The sequence below is a fragment of the Cebus imitator genome, unplaced genomic scaffold, assembly GCF_001604975.1.
Source record: "Cebus imitator isolate Cc_AM_T3 unplaced genomic scaffold, Cebus_imitator-1.0 Scaffold46, whole genome shotgun sequence".
Taxonomy (NCBI): domain Eukaryota; kingdom Metazoa; phylum Chordata; class Mammalia; order Primates; family Cebidae; genus Cebus; species Cebus imitator.
In genome coordinates this window covers 1,038,685-1,053,254 of record NW_016107361.1, presented here as the reverse complement: position 1 = coordinate 1,053,254, position 14,570 = coordinate 1,038,685, and the positions used below count along the sequence as shown (strand labels likewise).

Below are 14,570 nucleotides of genomic sequence, written 5' to 3'. Positions count from 1 at the left end.
TCCAGTAATGCTAGATGGAGTTTTTTTTTCATTTCACTTAATATTAAGTTGGGACTCTTGAGCATAAATAGCAAACTATCTTCGGACATTCAGAGTGAAATAATTTTATAGTCCATAGTTTTTAAAAATTCATCATGTAGCAAGAGGAAGGAAAGACATTCAAAAAGGAAGAAAATGATACAACATTAGGCAATGCCATCTGCAACTATATATGGTGTTTAAAAAGTTTATATTTTATCATTTAAGGTAGGAATTTGGGAATATTGGTAGAAGAAGAAAAGTCTTGTTGACACAAGGATTTGGTTTAAAGTTCTAAATACCATTACTGTGCCCTGTATTTATTCTTTCATAAATACCCAATTTTGTTTTTAACATCAGTATTGAGATTTTTCTCATCAGTTACGATGTATTTCAAGGGCTGATTTGAGTGTTATAAACTGATTTATCAGGTAATCAGGGCATTTTAGGACATTTTAAATATTAAGTGAATTATCACTTTAATCTTACTTTCTTGGGAAAAAGACTTTTAAAAAAATCATCCTATGTGCTACCCTTTCTTGAGTCCACCGTGCATAAACATTTGGTGCTGTTTCGTGACCTTAAGTCTCTCAGCTCCTTAGCATTAAAATGATATCTTTATGAATACAATTTGTATTGTAAAATTGTACTTTTGGGGGCAGTCTTGTAGCTCTTTTAGGTTTTAAGTAGAGATCAAAGTATTTAAAAAATTGAACAAGACATACTTTTAAAAAAATAAACAGGCAAGCATAAAATCTTGTTTTAAACATTTAAGTTAAAAAAATTAATCAGGATTTTCCCCCTATAGGAAAGGATAGTTTAAAATGAGCATGTCCAGCTTACAGCTTTGAATGTGGCCCAACACAAATTTATAAACTTCCCAAAACATTATGAGATTTTTATGTGATTTTTTTTTTTTTTTTTAAGCTCATCAGCTGTTGGTAGTGTTAGTTTTTTTGTTTGTTTATTTTTGAGACAGTCTCGCTCTGTTGCCCAGGCTGGAGTGCAGTGATACAATCTCAGCTCACTGTGGCCTCCATTTCCTGGGTTCAAGCAATTTGCCTGCCGCTGCCTCCTGAGTAGCTGGGACTACAGATGTACGCCACCATGCCTGCCTATTTTTTTTTTCTGTTTTAGTAGAGTCAGAGTTTCACCATGTTGGCCAAGCTGCTCTTGAACTCCTGACCTCAAGTTATCTGCCCTCCTCAGCCTCCCAAAGTGCTGGAAATACAGGCATGAGCCAGTGTTTGTGTATTTTATGTGTGGCCCAAGACAGTTCTTCTAGGGTTGCCCAGGGAAGCCAAAAGATTGGACATGCCTGGAAAACACTGCATGCCCCGAAATTGGAGTTTTAACAGATTAGGATATGTTAAGAATTTAGATTTTAAAAGTTCTTATGCACAGTTTTTCTAAATCTTTTGTTAATTGGGTAAAATGGTTGCCAGAGCTGATTGTGTGTGTATGTGTGTGCACGCGCACTTTTTTTTAATCAACATCATAGAGTTTATAAAAGTTTTTTATAGAGTGTATAATTTAGAGGAGTTTTTTTTTTTTTTTTTTCTGCAATCGTATTTACAGTTGAAAAAGCTTTTGGCCATTAAATTTAGCTACAAATTAGTATTAGTGTGCATATGATTTCTGATTATTTCTCCTCTTGAGTAGGAACTAGAAACTAGTCCTGTAATATTTGTGTATCTGTTCTAATTACATATCCATCTTTATTTGAACACTTATGTGTTTTCATTGTCTATCTGGTGAATTCTGAGTTTTTTAACCTAACACACAAGATTGACATCTCTGCTCTGAAAAATTCCTAAACATCTTTGAAGTCTAATTATGTTGCTATTTTCTCTCTGAAATCTTTTTTGATTTACCTAGCTGGAAATGATCTAATCTCCCATTCTTTAACAATACATTCCCTTGTATTAAAACTTCTGCCATAAATGCCTTAGTCCCCTTCTAGATTATAAATTGTCTTACTCATTATTATATTATCTACATTCATACGTTGAACAAAAAGCACCAAGCACTGTTATAGATGCGAGGGAGACAGCAGTGCAGGAGAATCTTGGTTCTTGTCTTCATGGGATTTATATTCCACTTTGGAAAACAGTGATGAGAGAGACAGAAAATTAAATAAACACATAGGTAGAGCTTTTAAGATCTCAAATGCTTAGAATGTGGAACTCCATGATGTGGTAGAAAGTTTGCATATAGCACCAATGTATTGATAAGGTGATCATGGAAGGTGTGATCTTTGAAGATGAGACATTTATGCCACGATCTGAATGACACGAAGGACTGGTCACTTGAAGATTTGGAAACAGAATTTTTGAGGCTGAAGGAAAGGTAGTTCTAAGGCATAAGAAAGAAAGAGGTAGAAAAGGACAGGAGAAGTGATGAGAGTGGGATTTAGATTATGCAGAGCTGTAAACCAAGGTAAGGAATTTAAAATTTATTCTAATTTCACTGGGAAGCCAATGAACAGTTTAAGTTTTTAAGGGAGTGTTTGATTACATTGGCTCCACCCAGGATAATCTCCCTATTTTAAGGTCAGCTAATTAATAAACTTAATTTTTTCTGCCAAATTCCTTTTACCATATAATGTAGTATATTCACCAGAGTAACAAGAGTGCAAGTCTTGAGGGCCTAAATGCTGCCTAATTTTGCATACTTAGGTTTTATTTAACCTAGTAGCTATTTAATGTCTTACAAGGGCAGTGAAGCAGAACTAACTTAGGATAGCTGAGTTGTTGAGTTATCACAGTTTTTCTGATTTCTTTTGCCTTTACGGATATGCCTACTCATTGGCATTACCTCTTATTTGCCAGCACCCATACTATTACCCCAAACTGTTTCTTTTAGTTATTTAACTAAATTAACATAAAGGTGCCTCCTGCATTTAAAGAAATTTTGTTCTAGATATTTTCCAGAGATATCTGTATTTTCTCATAGATGAAAATTTATGGGTTGATTTATTGTAGATTCTAAAAGGACATTTTCAAACCTGTTTGAGTTTTCTCATTTTTACTTATTCTGATTATACTTAATTCATTCAAAAAATATTTATTGACTACCGACTACTCCAGAGCCAGCTACTATATAGTAAGCATCAGAGTGATAACAGTTGGACAAGTAACTTCTTATGAGGAATGAGGCTTGAAAAAGTACAAGCTGCTCTGAAAGGTACCTTAGTAAAGGAAATTACTGCTGAGACATGAAGGGTTGAAGCGATCTAGTCAGCATTGGCTTTGGAGTCAGACCGCCCCTTCACTGTTGGGTGAACTTGGATATTTTTTAAAATTTCTTTGAGCCTCAATTTTTCCATATGTGTGAATAGTGATACCTTTATAGAAGTTTTATTAGGGTTAGGTTAGATTGAAGATATGAAAATGCTTATTAACATAATGTTTGTCACTGGTTTAGAAGCGTATTTATCATGAAACTAATGAAGTTTAGTGAACGTAATTGTATGGCCCTTTCTAAGGCCCTTGCAGGAGCAGCCCTAGCAATCTTGAATTAATTTGTGTTTTTCTTAAGGACTCTCCCACCCACTTGCCCCTTCATTATAGGCTCCTGGTCTCCACAAAATCTGAGTCTGCCTTGGCGTGCAGATTGTGAGAAACAAATGTTAATTTCTCTCTCCTTTAATATTGTAACTTCAGTTTGGGTCCAACCTAGAAGTATTTAACTTAAAAAAAAATCGAAATTACATATATTAGGGTTGTAGGAATTTTATAAAATTTAGAAAAACTAAAATTCTTATAATTCCTAGGGAGGAAACATTGTTTTTTATCTTTCTCTGGTTTTCTCTGTGTACATATGCAATTTATTTTTAAAAAGCTGGTTTATTACATGTTAAGTACATAATATTCTGCATTTTCACATATATGGATTATATAATTATGTAGCATATAATTATCTTCTACAATGTAATTTTAATTGTCTTGTAAATGTGCCAAAAGTATAATTAACTACGCTGTTGTTAGTAGTCATTGAGGTTTTCTTCTAACATTTCAGTAGTATAAGTAATGCCAAATGTCTTTAAATTATAAATCTTTATAGAGGTATCTGTACATAAGATAATTTCTTTTAATTGGGCTTGCTTGAGTATAAGAATTGTCCTTCTCCATTTTCTGCTACTATAACAAAATATCTGAGACTGGGTAATTTGTAATGAACAGAAATTTATTGGTTCATACTTAACAGGGGCTGAGAAGTCCAAGAGCATGGCACCAGCATCTGGTGGGGGACTTCTTATTGTGTCATCTCAAGGTGGAGGGCAGAGGGACAGGAGAGGGCCAGAGCAAGCCAGGGACCAAATTTGTAGCCTCAGGCTTTTTAATAAAAGACATTATCCATCACTGTGAGTGGAACATGAATACTTCCCATTAGGCCCAGCTCCCAACACTGTTGCACGGGGATTAAATTTCCAATACAGGCTTTTGGGGTACATATTCAAATCATTGTAAACAGTTTGGACATTCTAAAGACTTACCATGTGTCCTCACTGGCCCTACAATATCATTGGCTATTTTTATAGTACTCTTGTATTTCTTTCATTCTTTGATCCTTTAATATAGTAAAACCTTCTTCTGGTTTTTTTTTGTTTTGTTTTGTTTTGTTTTTTAGACAGAGTCTTGCTTTTAAACTCAGGCCGCAGTGCAGTGGTGCAGTCTCAATTCACTGCAGCCTCCGCCTCCTAGACTCAAGCGATTCTTGTACCTCAGCATCCCAAGTAGTTGGGACAACAGGCATGTGCCATCTTGCCTGACTAAGTTTTCTATTTTTAGTAGAGAAAGGGTTTGGCCACATTGGCCAGGCTGTTATCAAATTCCTGGCCTCAAGTGATGTACCCACCTTGGCCTCCCTAAGTGATGGGATTACAGACATGAGCCATTGCACCCAACCAGAGCATTTTTCTATGTATTTATTAGTCCTTCATATTTTTTCTCACGTTAATTGCCGTACTTTCACAAGATACCTGGAAAGCTTTTTGACAGGAAGAAGTAAGTTTCTTTCTCCTATAAGCAAGTCTTGAAGCTATATAGCACTCCAAATTAAAAGGCTATTTCAAAATGGTTTTCCTACTGTAGTGCTTGGAAACTTTAATAGCAGAATCTAAAGCGGTGCTTAGTGTTTCTCATCCCTGGCAGCACATGCCAAAACTTGAGCATTACCCACAGATTCTTTGTTGGTGTTTTAAAAGCTCCTCAAACTACTAAAGGGATTCTGCAGTGTAACCAGCTAAGCTCAGAAACTTAGTCCCATGGCTGCATCACAACATTTTTTTTCCACACACAGGGGTCAGAGTTTTAACTTAAAATATTCCATTTCCTCTGTGGAAGGTTATATTTTACCATATTAATTATTTAACAATTGCTATACTATTATCCCATGAGGGCATCTTCATTGAATGCCCTTTGCGGGTTTATTTAAAATCATTTCTTAAAATAATATTTAATGAACACCAGTGTAAAAAACGTGATATACACCATGATATACAAGGCAAAATCAGGTTTGGGTTCTTCCCTTGGGATTTTTATAGACAGGAATGGATACAAGGTGTATACACACAGGTCCAAAATGTGTTTGTGCCATAAGAGGTAGGAACAATTGAGGGAAGAGGAGATGAATTGATTCTAGGTGGGTTGCTGGATTACTTCATGGGAATTTATGTTTGAGCCAAACCATGATTTGGACCAATAGAGCAATTCATCATCCTTTACTTTAAAAAATTAATTCAACTTATAAAGCTTGCTCATAATATACATTGATCCATGTAACAGCTCTGCAAGATAAGTCAGTTAGTTATTCCCATTTTATAAATGGAGTGGTCAAGTCTTAGACAATTTTTTTTTTCCAGCCTTATCAAGCTACAACATGAAAGATTCAGAACTTGAACCGAAGTCTTCAGTCTCCATATGCTGGAGGCTTCTGATGTATCTCAGTAGAGTAGCAAAGAGCTATACTAGTAAGAAGCTGTAAGTTTTAGAAAGGGCTGATTAGTTAATTTTATTATTAGGATGCAAGTTCTGAAACAGTTGGAGATAAAGCTATTAGTATGGTCAGCAAAAAAATGGCTCCCTAAAAAAATGTCTGCTTCCTAGTTCCCAGAATCTATGAATATGTTAGGTTATGTGACAAAAGGAAATTAAGAAGACTTATCAGGTAACTTGAAAATAGGAAGATCATCCTGGATTATTGAGGTGGGCCAAATGTAAGGGTCTTTAAAGTGATTGCTTAAGAGTGGAAGAGGGAGGCAGAAAAATGAGAGTCAGAGGAGACTTGAGAAGGAGCAAGGTCAGTCCTACAGAATGAGAAAGACTCAATCTACCATTGCTCGCTTTGAAGATGGAAGCAAAGTGCTGTGAACCCAAAAATACAGTGAATCTGTAAAAGCCAGAAAGGATAAGGAAACAGATTCTCCGTTAGAGCTTCCAGAAAGGAGTACAGCCCTGCAGACACCTTGATTTTAGCCTAGTGAAACCCATTTTTGACTTCTGACCTATAAGACTGTAAGTTATCTAATTTGTGTTTTAAGACATTACATTTGTGGTAATTTATTTTGGCAGCCATAGAAAATTTAATACACTTAGGAAGTATGTTAGTGTAGGAAGACTAATTAACATGACCTTGGGGCACGCCGTGACTAAACTCTGAACCGTCTCAGTTCCACTGTCAGCAATGGAAAGACATGGAATGTTCTTGAGCAAGCGTGAAGAACTTTTTTGATGTTTGCTTATTAGAAAGGATATTGGTGAGAGGAAAATTAAGATTCTATTAGATGCTAGGAACACTTCTTTTGAGATTCATTCCTGAAAGTAACATAGAACACACAGGTAAGTCTTGCCTGTAGAAGACTACGAATATATCTCCCAGTGCTGAGTGCAGGCCACTCACATCTGTAGTCACAGCACCTGGGGAGGCTGAGGCAGGAGGATCACCTGAGGTTAGGAGTTCAAGGTTACAAAGAGCTGTGCTCACATCACTGCATTCCAGCCTGGGTGACAGAGCAAGACCCTGTCCCTAAAAAAAGGGAGATAGTTGGATGGATAGATAGATAAAGATAAAGATAGACACAAAGAAAGGATATTGGCAGGGGGAAAATTAAGATTCTGTTAGATGCTAGGAGCACTTCTTTTGTCGCTCCTTGAAGTAACGTAGACACACAGGTAAGTCTTGCCTGTAGAAGACAATGAATATATCTCCCAGTCCTGAGTAGCCATTCATGTCTGTAATCACGGCACCTTGGGAGGCCAAGGCAGAAGGATCATCTGAGGTCAGGAGTTGGAGGTTACAGAGAGCTATGTTAATGCCGCTACACTCCAGCCTGGGTGACAGAACAAGACCCTGTCCCTAAAGAAAGGGAGATAGGTGGATGGATAGACAAATTTAGATAAAGACAGACATGTGGGTCAAGATCTCCCACTTAGTTTATATGTCACTGAAAATCTCATTGCCATTGTAACATTTCACCTCGTTCTCATATCCCATGAAAAATATAGAACCAGTTTGGCACACATCTAACTTATCTCTTCTTATGCTTTTCCATCATACCATAACTAACTATAAATTCAAACACTGAAAGGTTTCGAATCTGAGCTTTATTTGATGCCTTAGTACCTATAGAAGTTAAATTTACACTAGTAACTTTTTTCAACGCATAATTATTATTTTGAAGGAAAAAAAAACTTGTTGATCTCTGTAGGTATAACTATTCTATGTCTAACGGTCTTCACTAAAGAGAAACAGTTAAGTTTATCAATAAAGCACCTGAGTCAATTAAGGCAACTAAAAGGAGCACTAATTTTAACTCATTTTACACTAGTTAATATTGTCAATAATCTTCCTGTCAGTTTTTTAAACCACAAGTCTTAAATTAGGCCAAACATGCCTAGGTAAAAATGGAATGTAAAGGGATTTTTTTGTGTGTGGTTTTTTTTTCTTTTGAGATAACAGTCATTCTATCAGTGAGGTTGGAGTGCAGTGGCATGATCTCTCCTCACTGCAGCCCCTGCTTCCCAAGTCCAAGAGAATCTCATGCCTCAGCCTCCCAAGTAGCTGGGGAATGTAATATTTAAGACATTAAGAATCCTATTCATCGTATTTAGTCATTTTTTTTTTGTAGTTTCACAGGTTTTTTTTAAAGTTGAATTTTATGTTTATAACATTTACATATAAAACCATTTACTAAAAGCAATGAAACTGGTTATAGCAAATACTGATAATGAAAATAAGAGATATGTTGTCAGTGTGGTCTTTAAACAGTGTTACACAATTTATTTGCATTTCATTTTGATCAGAAAAAAATATATATTTTTTTAAGACGTGGTCTCTTGCACAGGCTGGAGTGCAGTGATGAGATCTCGGTTCACTGCAACCTCTGCTTCTCGGGTTCAAGCGATTCTCCCACCTCAGCCTCTTGAGTAGCTGGGACCACAGGCACGTGCCGCCACAGCTGGCCAATTTTTTTGTGTTCTTCGTAGAAACGAGGTTTCGCCACGTCGTCTGTGGTCTCGAACTCCTTAGCTCAAGCAATTTGCCCACCTCGGCCTCCCAAAGTGCTGGGATCGTAGACATGAGCCACTGCACCCCGCCCAGAAAATATTTTGATTTCATATATGTATATGTAGTGTAAATGATAACGTTAATAGAGATGACAGGAGCTTTATTCTGAGATACGTACAAACTTGGTAACATAAGGTAATGTTTCAGTGATTTTCCATGTTGAAATTTGGCCCAATATATTTTGATTATATATCTATATTTAATTATAGTTTTTAAAATAGCTAAGTAGTTTTAAAAATTCAAATTAAACTTTCGTGGAATCTCTACTGGTTTGAAATACATTACTGAGTAATTGTCAACATTGTAAAATATAAAATTTTTAACTTGGCTTTCTTTAGATTTGAAGGCTAGTGACTAATGAACACATAATGGTCATAACTTTCTTTACAACTCTATCATTTAAGTCACTGATGAATATCAACGATACATGCAGTAAAAATTTAGACAAATACTTTGGCTACAAACTGGTTTACTGAATAATAGCTTGAATCATAGTCTGAGTCAAGAGTAATAGGCTTACAATTGTGTCAGGGGACTAAGAGGTTATTTTGGGGAGCTTTTAAAATGTATTCTTTGTTTTCAAAGACCATTTTCCTTCTGGAAGTTCTAGGCCTTATGAGAAATTACCTATTCTGGATTTGCCACAAATAATGATTATATAAATAAGTCCTGTGCAGTGAATCATGCTTTCAGTAAGAGGATTTTGAAAGCCTTTTGTAAAATAAAGTCATTCTCATAATAAAGTTATTTAGGATAGAATCAAATTGATTTACACGCTTTCTTTATTTCAAATATGAAGGGATATTGTTTGTAAATATATTTAAACTTGCAATAGAACAGTAGTATGCCATCAGTGTGGAAATAACTCACTTGTTAAATAAATAGGGTGTATTTGCTATATATCAGGCATTGTAACACAGGGACTAATGAAAGAGGAAAAAAATCGAAAGCATGAAAGGAGATTAGAAATAGCTCCATAATTTCACTTTCCAGGGATAACTTCTACGGACATTTTGTTGTGTGTCAATTACTTTTTTAATATATACATTTTTAAATAAAATGGAATTGCCTCAAATATGCTATTTAATAGCTTGCTTCTTTTTATACTATTTGAAAATTAAGAAAAGATTATAATGTACTTCATTTAAAAACTTGAAGTATCTTTTAAAATTTTAAATAGATAATGGAAATTGGTTTCCTCCCCATTTAAACTAGAATATAAGTTTAACTTTATAAATCTTGACAATTTAGATTTTGTCCTTCTAACTCATAAAATTAGTAATTTAAACTTCACCTGGTTAGATTTAAATGGAATGTAGAATTTGCATTAAAATGCTACATTAAAGCCTCAGATTTGTAGTAGCTAACAGCACTTCTATGCATGTGTCAGGGACCGCTCTAAATACTGCTTTATGTATATTAACTCCTCTATTCTGTACTTCTACTCCCATTTTATAGAGGAGGAAATTGAAACAGAAGTTAAGTAACTAAAGTTACAGAGCTGGAATGACAGGAGTAAGGATTCAACTCAGACTCCAGAGTTCTGATCTCAACTACAAGCTGCTAGATTAGCTTTTCTGGTAACTATTTTTAATTGAAATATAATTGGAGTGATCTGTCTAACAAGTCATCATTACTAACAAGTCAGTGATTTATAATGTAAAATTACTTATTGTAATACATTTAATATAAGTTTTTCTCTGTGCTGCAAAAATCGTAGCAAATGCCTCCAGCATCTCGTACTAATCCTTATGTCCTGTGGACCCCCCGCCACCCTCTATTATGTCTGTCAACTACCATCAGCTTCCTTGCTTGCTGGGGACTGGAGTGGTGAGGACATACCCCCTGGGGTCCAGGGCTGGGGCTAGGGCTAGGGCTAGGGCTAGGCCGGCTGTGCGGTTGGGCGGGGTCCTGTGCCCCGCTGCGGAGTGCGGGTCGGGAAGCGGAGTGAGAAGCAGCTGTGTAATCCGCTGGATGCTGACCAGGTCGCTCCCCATTCCCGTCGGGAACCCGCCGATTGGCTGGGCTTGGGCGCACGTGACCGACATGTGGCTGTATTGGCGCAGCCCGCCAGGGTGTCACTGGAGACAGAATGGAGGTGCTGCCGGACTCGGAAATGGGGTAGGTGCTGGAGCCACCATGGACAGGCTTGCTGCGGGGGTAGGGGGAAGGCAGTCCTCGCCTCTGCACTGCCTTAAACCGATGGCCTTTCCTTGGCACAGGGTCCACTGCCACACGCCAAACGAGGAGGCAGGGGCGTCGTCCCCCCGCCCCCCACTGCAGCACTGGAGATGGATTTCCTGTGCTTCGGTCCAGGGTTTTTGACAGAAGAGGAAGAAGGGGGAGGGGTAGAAGTGTTAAGGGGAGTCTGCTGAGAAAAAGCTGTTTTTGAAGCTAGAAGGGGTTTTTGTTTCTATAATGCCATTTGACAGAGTGGAATAACAGTATCTAAGGCAACGGGTAGAGGACAACAAAGAATGGAGCATATTCATGGCGAGGAGCAAAAGCTCTAGCTCATTGAAAGGCTTCTTTTCCTCCCTGGTGACAAGGACACATGCAGTGGTGGCCAAAAGAGAGAGGAGACAAAACCGCTGCAGATGGCTGATGTGAATCTAGAGGAAAGAGCTACTGGGGATGAGAGAAAGAGGAGGAGGCAGGTACTGCAGAGCGTGAGTGGCAGTGTTGGTTGGTGAAATATTGGTCACCAGTATTGTGCCTGCTTTTGTAAAACATCTAAGTAAACTCCCTGTGAATAGGGTGGCAAATAGATACCAGTGTCTTTGTTAGTTACAAATTGCAGTGGTAGTGGCTTTTTGCGGATGACTGCAGCAGTATTTTTCTCCCTCTGTTAGGCTGAAAAGACAACTGCAGAGGAATAAGAAATCTTGCAGCAAATGCTGGGGGTAGAAGCCCATTTACAAGAAGCCATAGTTTATAAATGCAGCCTGAGCAGGAGAAAAAAAAAAATTATTGTTTTTTTAAAGTAGGAAAAATGTCAGGCTACAAATGTTTTTGTCAGTGGAATGTACTGAACACTTTGATTCTACATCATGAAAGAGATGCTCAGATTCTTTGATTTAACATAAATCCTATAGGAAATCTTAATAAATTATGTATGAAACAGTGGATCTTTTCCTTTGTTAGTGAAGCTTTTATGCCATTAATTAGGTCATTCAAGAGCAAAGCACTTTTTAATGTAAATTACTTTGTGAAAAATTATAGTGAACAAATTTTTATAGGCCTAATATTTAAGACCTATATTTGAATAATTTTATATTTCTCTTTGGTTGCTTTTAGATAACATAGAATAAAGTCTACAGGCAGATATTTTAAATTAAAGCAATATGGCTTTTCTTTTAGGTGTATTTCTGTTTAGTGAATACTCACAAGTTATACTCTTGTTATAAAGTGTATTTCATTGAGTTTATTTTTTTCATTTACCTAAATGTAAAAGCCTATTGTTATGCATATTTATAGTAGCCAGCCTGCCACACCTCCCCACTCCCTGAATGAGGATGGCAGTGGCTTTGTAAAGCTAAAGCCCTGCAGGGTCAGTGACAGTGCTTCTTAAATAATGTTTATGTAATAGAAGGTCTTAAGATAACCTATTGAATTGTTTCAGTAATATTTTCAAGATAATATAGAATTGGGCTGACTTAGATAAATAAGACTGCATGAATTTTTCACTGATAAATTTAAACAATTCTTTAAAAATTATTTCTGCTTTAAGAATTAAAACTTGATCATGGATATCAGGGTTAATAGTCAGGAGCTGGGCATGGTGGCCCATGCCTGTAATACCAGCTAAACAGGAGGCCGAAGGAAGCTGAGGCTAGAGGATCACTTGGGACTCAGAATTCAAGACCAGCCTGGGCAGCCAACCAAGACCCTATCTCAAGAAAAAGTACTTTGAAACTCTGTTTTTAAATCTGATGGAAATGATAGCTAGAATTAAAGATGTCACATTAAAATTTCAAATGAAATTTAACAGCTAATATTACTCAGTTCTTTGAATTCCATTAGCATAGTGTTTGATACATAAAATCATTATTTTTACATAAATTACCTTCTTTTACCATTTTAACAGCTCAGTGTAGCATTATTTTTATTTTACATGTTAGAACTCCTACTCAAGTATGTTGTGACTTTACCGAAGGTCAAGTATTGTATAACAAAGCAAAGAACTTAAGTCTTCTATTTTATTCTAATTCTATAAAACAATTTTATAATGCCTCATACGTACAAAATAACACATAACAGAATTATGATTTGAGAAGCAAAGTAAGTCACTGACAAATTATTCAAAAAATGAAAAAGCAATCCTACTTTGTTGTGGTGGATTTTTATCTACAATGTAAGAATGCTTTATAAAATACCTGGTGACTAAGCAAATGGAGAAGCAGCAGTTTTCATAATGACATTCATAAACAACTTTTTAAAGATCATCTTAATCGTATGAACACATCTAAGTAGAACAGTTAGATTGAGATGTTTTTCTGAATTAAATAAGAAAGAACTAAAAGTTAATTTCATTCCTCTTGTAGTATATGTAATCTGTGACTGAGCTACTGGCTTTAGTGGTCTTTGAAATTATTTACTGCTACTTGATATGGCCTGAATTGTGCCATTAAGGAATTTAAAATTAAATATTCATAAATGTTTTATGAACTGAATCTAAGCTATTGAAGTTTTTGTTTTTTCTTTTTTCTTCTTCTCCCTCTCTTTTAATTTTTTATTTTTTGAGACAGGGTCTCACTTAGTCTCCTAGGCTGGTGTGCAGTGGTGAATATGTCTCACTGCAGTTTCAACCTCCCAGTCTCAAGTGATACTCCCATTTCAGACCCCAAATAGCTGTGAATACAGGCACACGCCACTACGCCCAGCTAAGTTTTGTAATTTTTGTAGAGACGAGGTTTGGCCATGTTGCCCAGGCTGGCCTTGAACTCCTGAACTCAAGTGATCCTCCCACCTCAGCCTCCTAAAGTGCTGGGATTCTAGGCATGAGCCACTGTGAAGTTTTTCATTTGCATTAATTGTTCTGTAGATTTTACCATTTTTGTCTATTTATGCTGTTACACATTTTATGTAATTTAACCAATCTTTTACACTTGTATATGTTTAAATGTTCTCTTCAATTTGATCTCTCTTCTCCCCCTTTTCTTGTATTAGAGTGTGAAACCTATCTGTGCAGCACATGAGATGGGATAGAGTATTTATGATTCAGATAAAGATGGTTAACAGTTTAGGAAACACATTCACTACATATTTATTAGGATACCTTCTAAATATCATCTGTGAAAGGTGCTGGAGTCAAATAAGACATGTAAACTAATCTCTAAGAAACTCATGGTAGAATTACGTGAAATTTCATTGCAAGTTAAGCACTGCTTTGGCTACTCCTAGGATATTTAAAGATCTATATAATCTAAAATATCCTCTAATTTAGAAGAATATGGTGGATTGCTCTTTGAAACACTGCCTTTTCATAAAATCTGCTTACAGTCAATAATTTTTGAAAACTAAATTACCTTTTGAAGTTCTAAATATCTTGAATATACAATGAGAACATTAAGTGAATAGATATGTTCTCAGAAGTTGACTTTGTAAATCAAGTCATGACATCATCAGGTGACACAAGGTAAGCCTTCTCCCCTCTATTCTCACACCCTGCTCCCACTCCTCTTGTGTTTTTAAATATGCATGAATTCTTGAGAAATGTTTATTTAGCATCATTTTGTGAGTCTGTTTTTTTTTTTTTACAGTTAATGAGATTTTTTTTAATTGTGATAAATATACATAACATAAAATTTACCATCTTAACCACTTTTAAGTGTACAGTTCTGTGGCATTAAGTACATTTACATTGTTGTGCAACCATCACCACCATCCAGCTGTAGAAATTTTTAATCTTCCCTAATTAAAATTCTGCACATTAAACACTAACACGCCATTTTCCCCTCCCCCTGGCAACCACCACTCCA

The 14,570-nt window shown here is 36.3% G+C and overlaps 1 protein-coding gene across 15 annotated transcripts in view; it reads left to right on the top strand.

The window, feature by feature from the left end:
* The window catches only part of APC (APC regulator of WNT signaling pathway), a 153,420-nt gene that overhangs the window by 23,301 nt on the left and 115,549 nt on the right, over positions 1–14,570 (top strand). For 3 of the 15 annotated variants that reach the window (XM_037737979.1, XM_017527197.2, XM_017527192.2), the window contains exon 1: positions 10,624–10,710. The exons of 5 other annotated variants lie outside the window; for them this stretch is intronic. Coding sequence is in view for 5 of the 10 variants with exons in the window: in XM_017527188.2 (XP_017382677.2) it covers positions 10,636–10,710 (75 nt within the window). In the remaining 5 variants the exon portion in view is untranslated. Of the gene's footprint in view, positions 1–10,577; positions 10,711–10,779; positions 11,247–14,570 lie in introns of those variants that run through there. 7 more of the 15 variants (XM_017527199.2, XM_017527189.2, XM_017527188.2 and 4 more) reach the window with 6 other exon arrangements.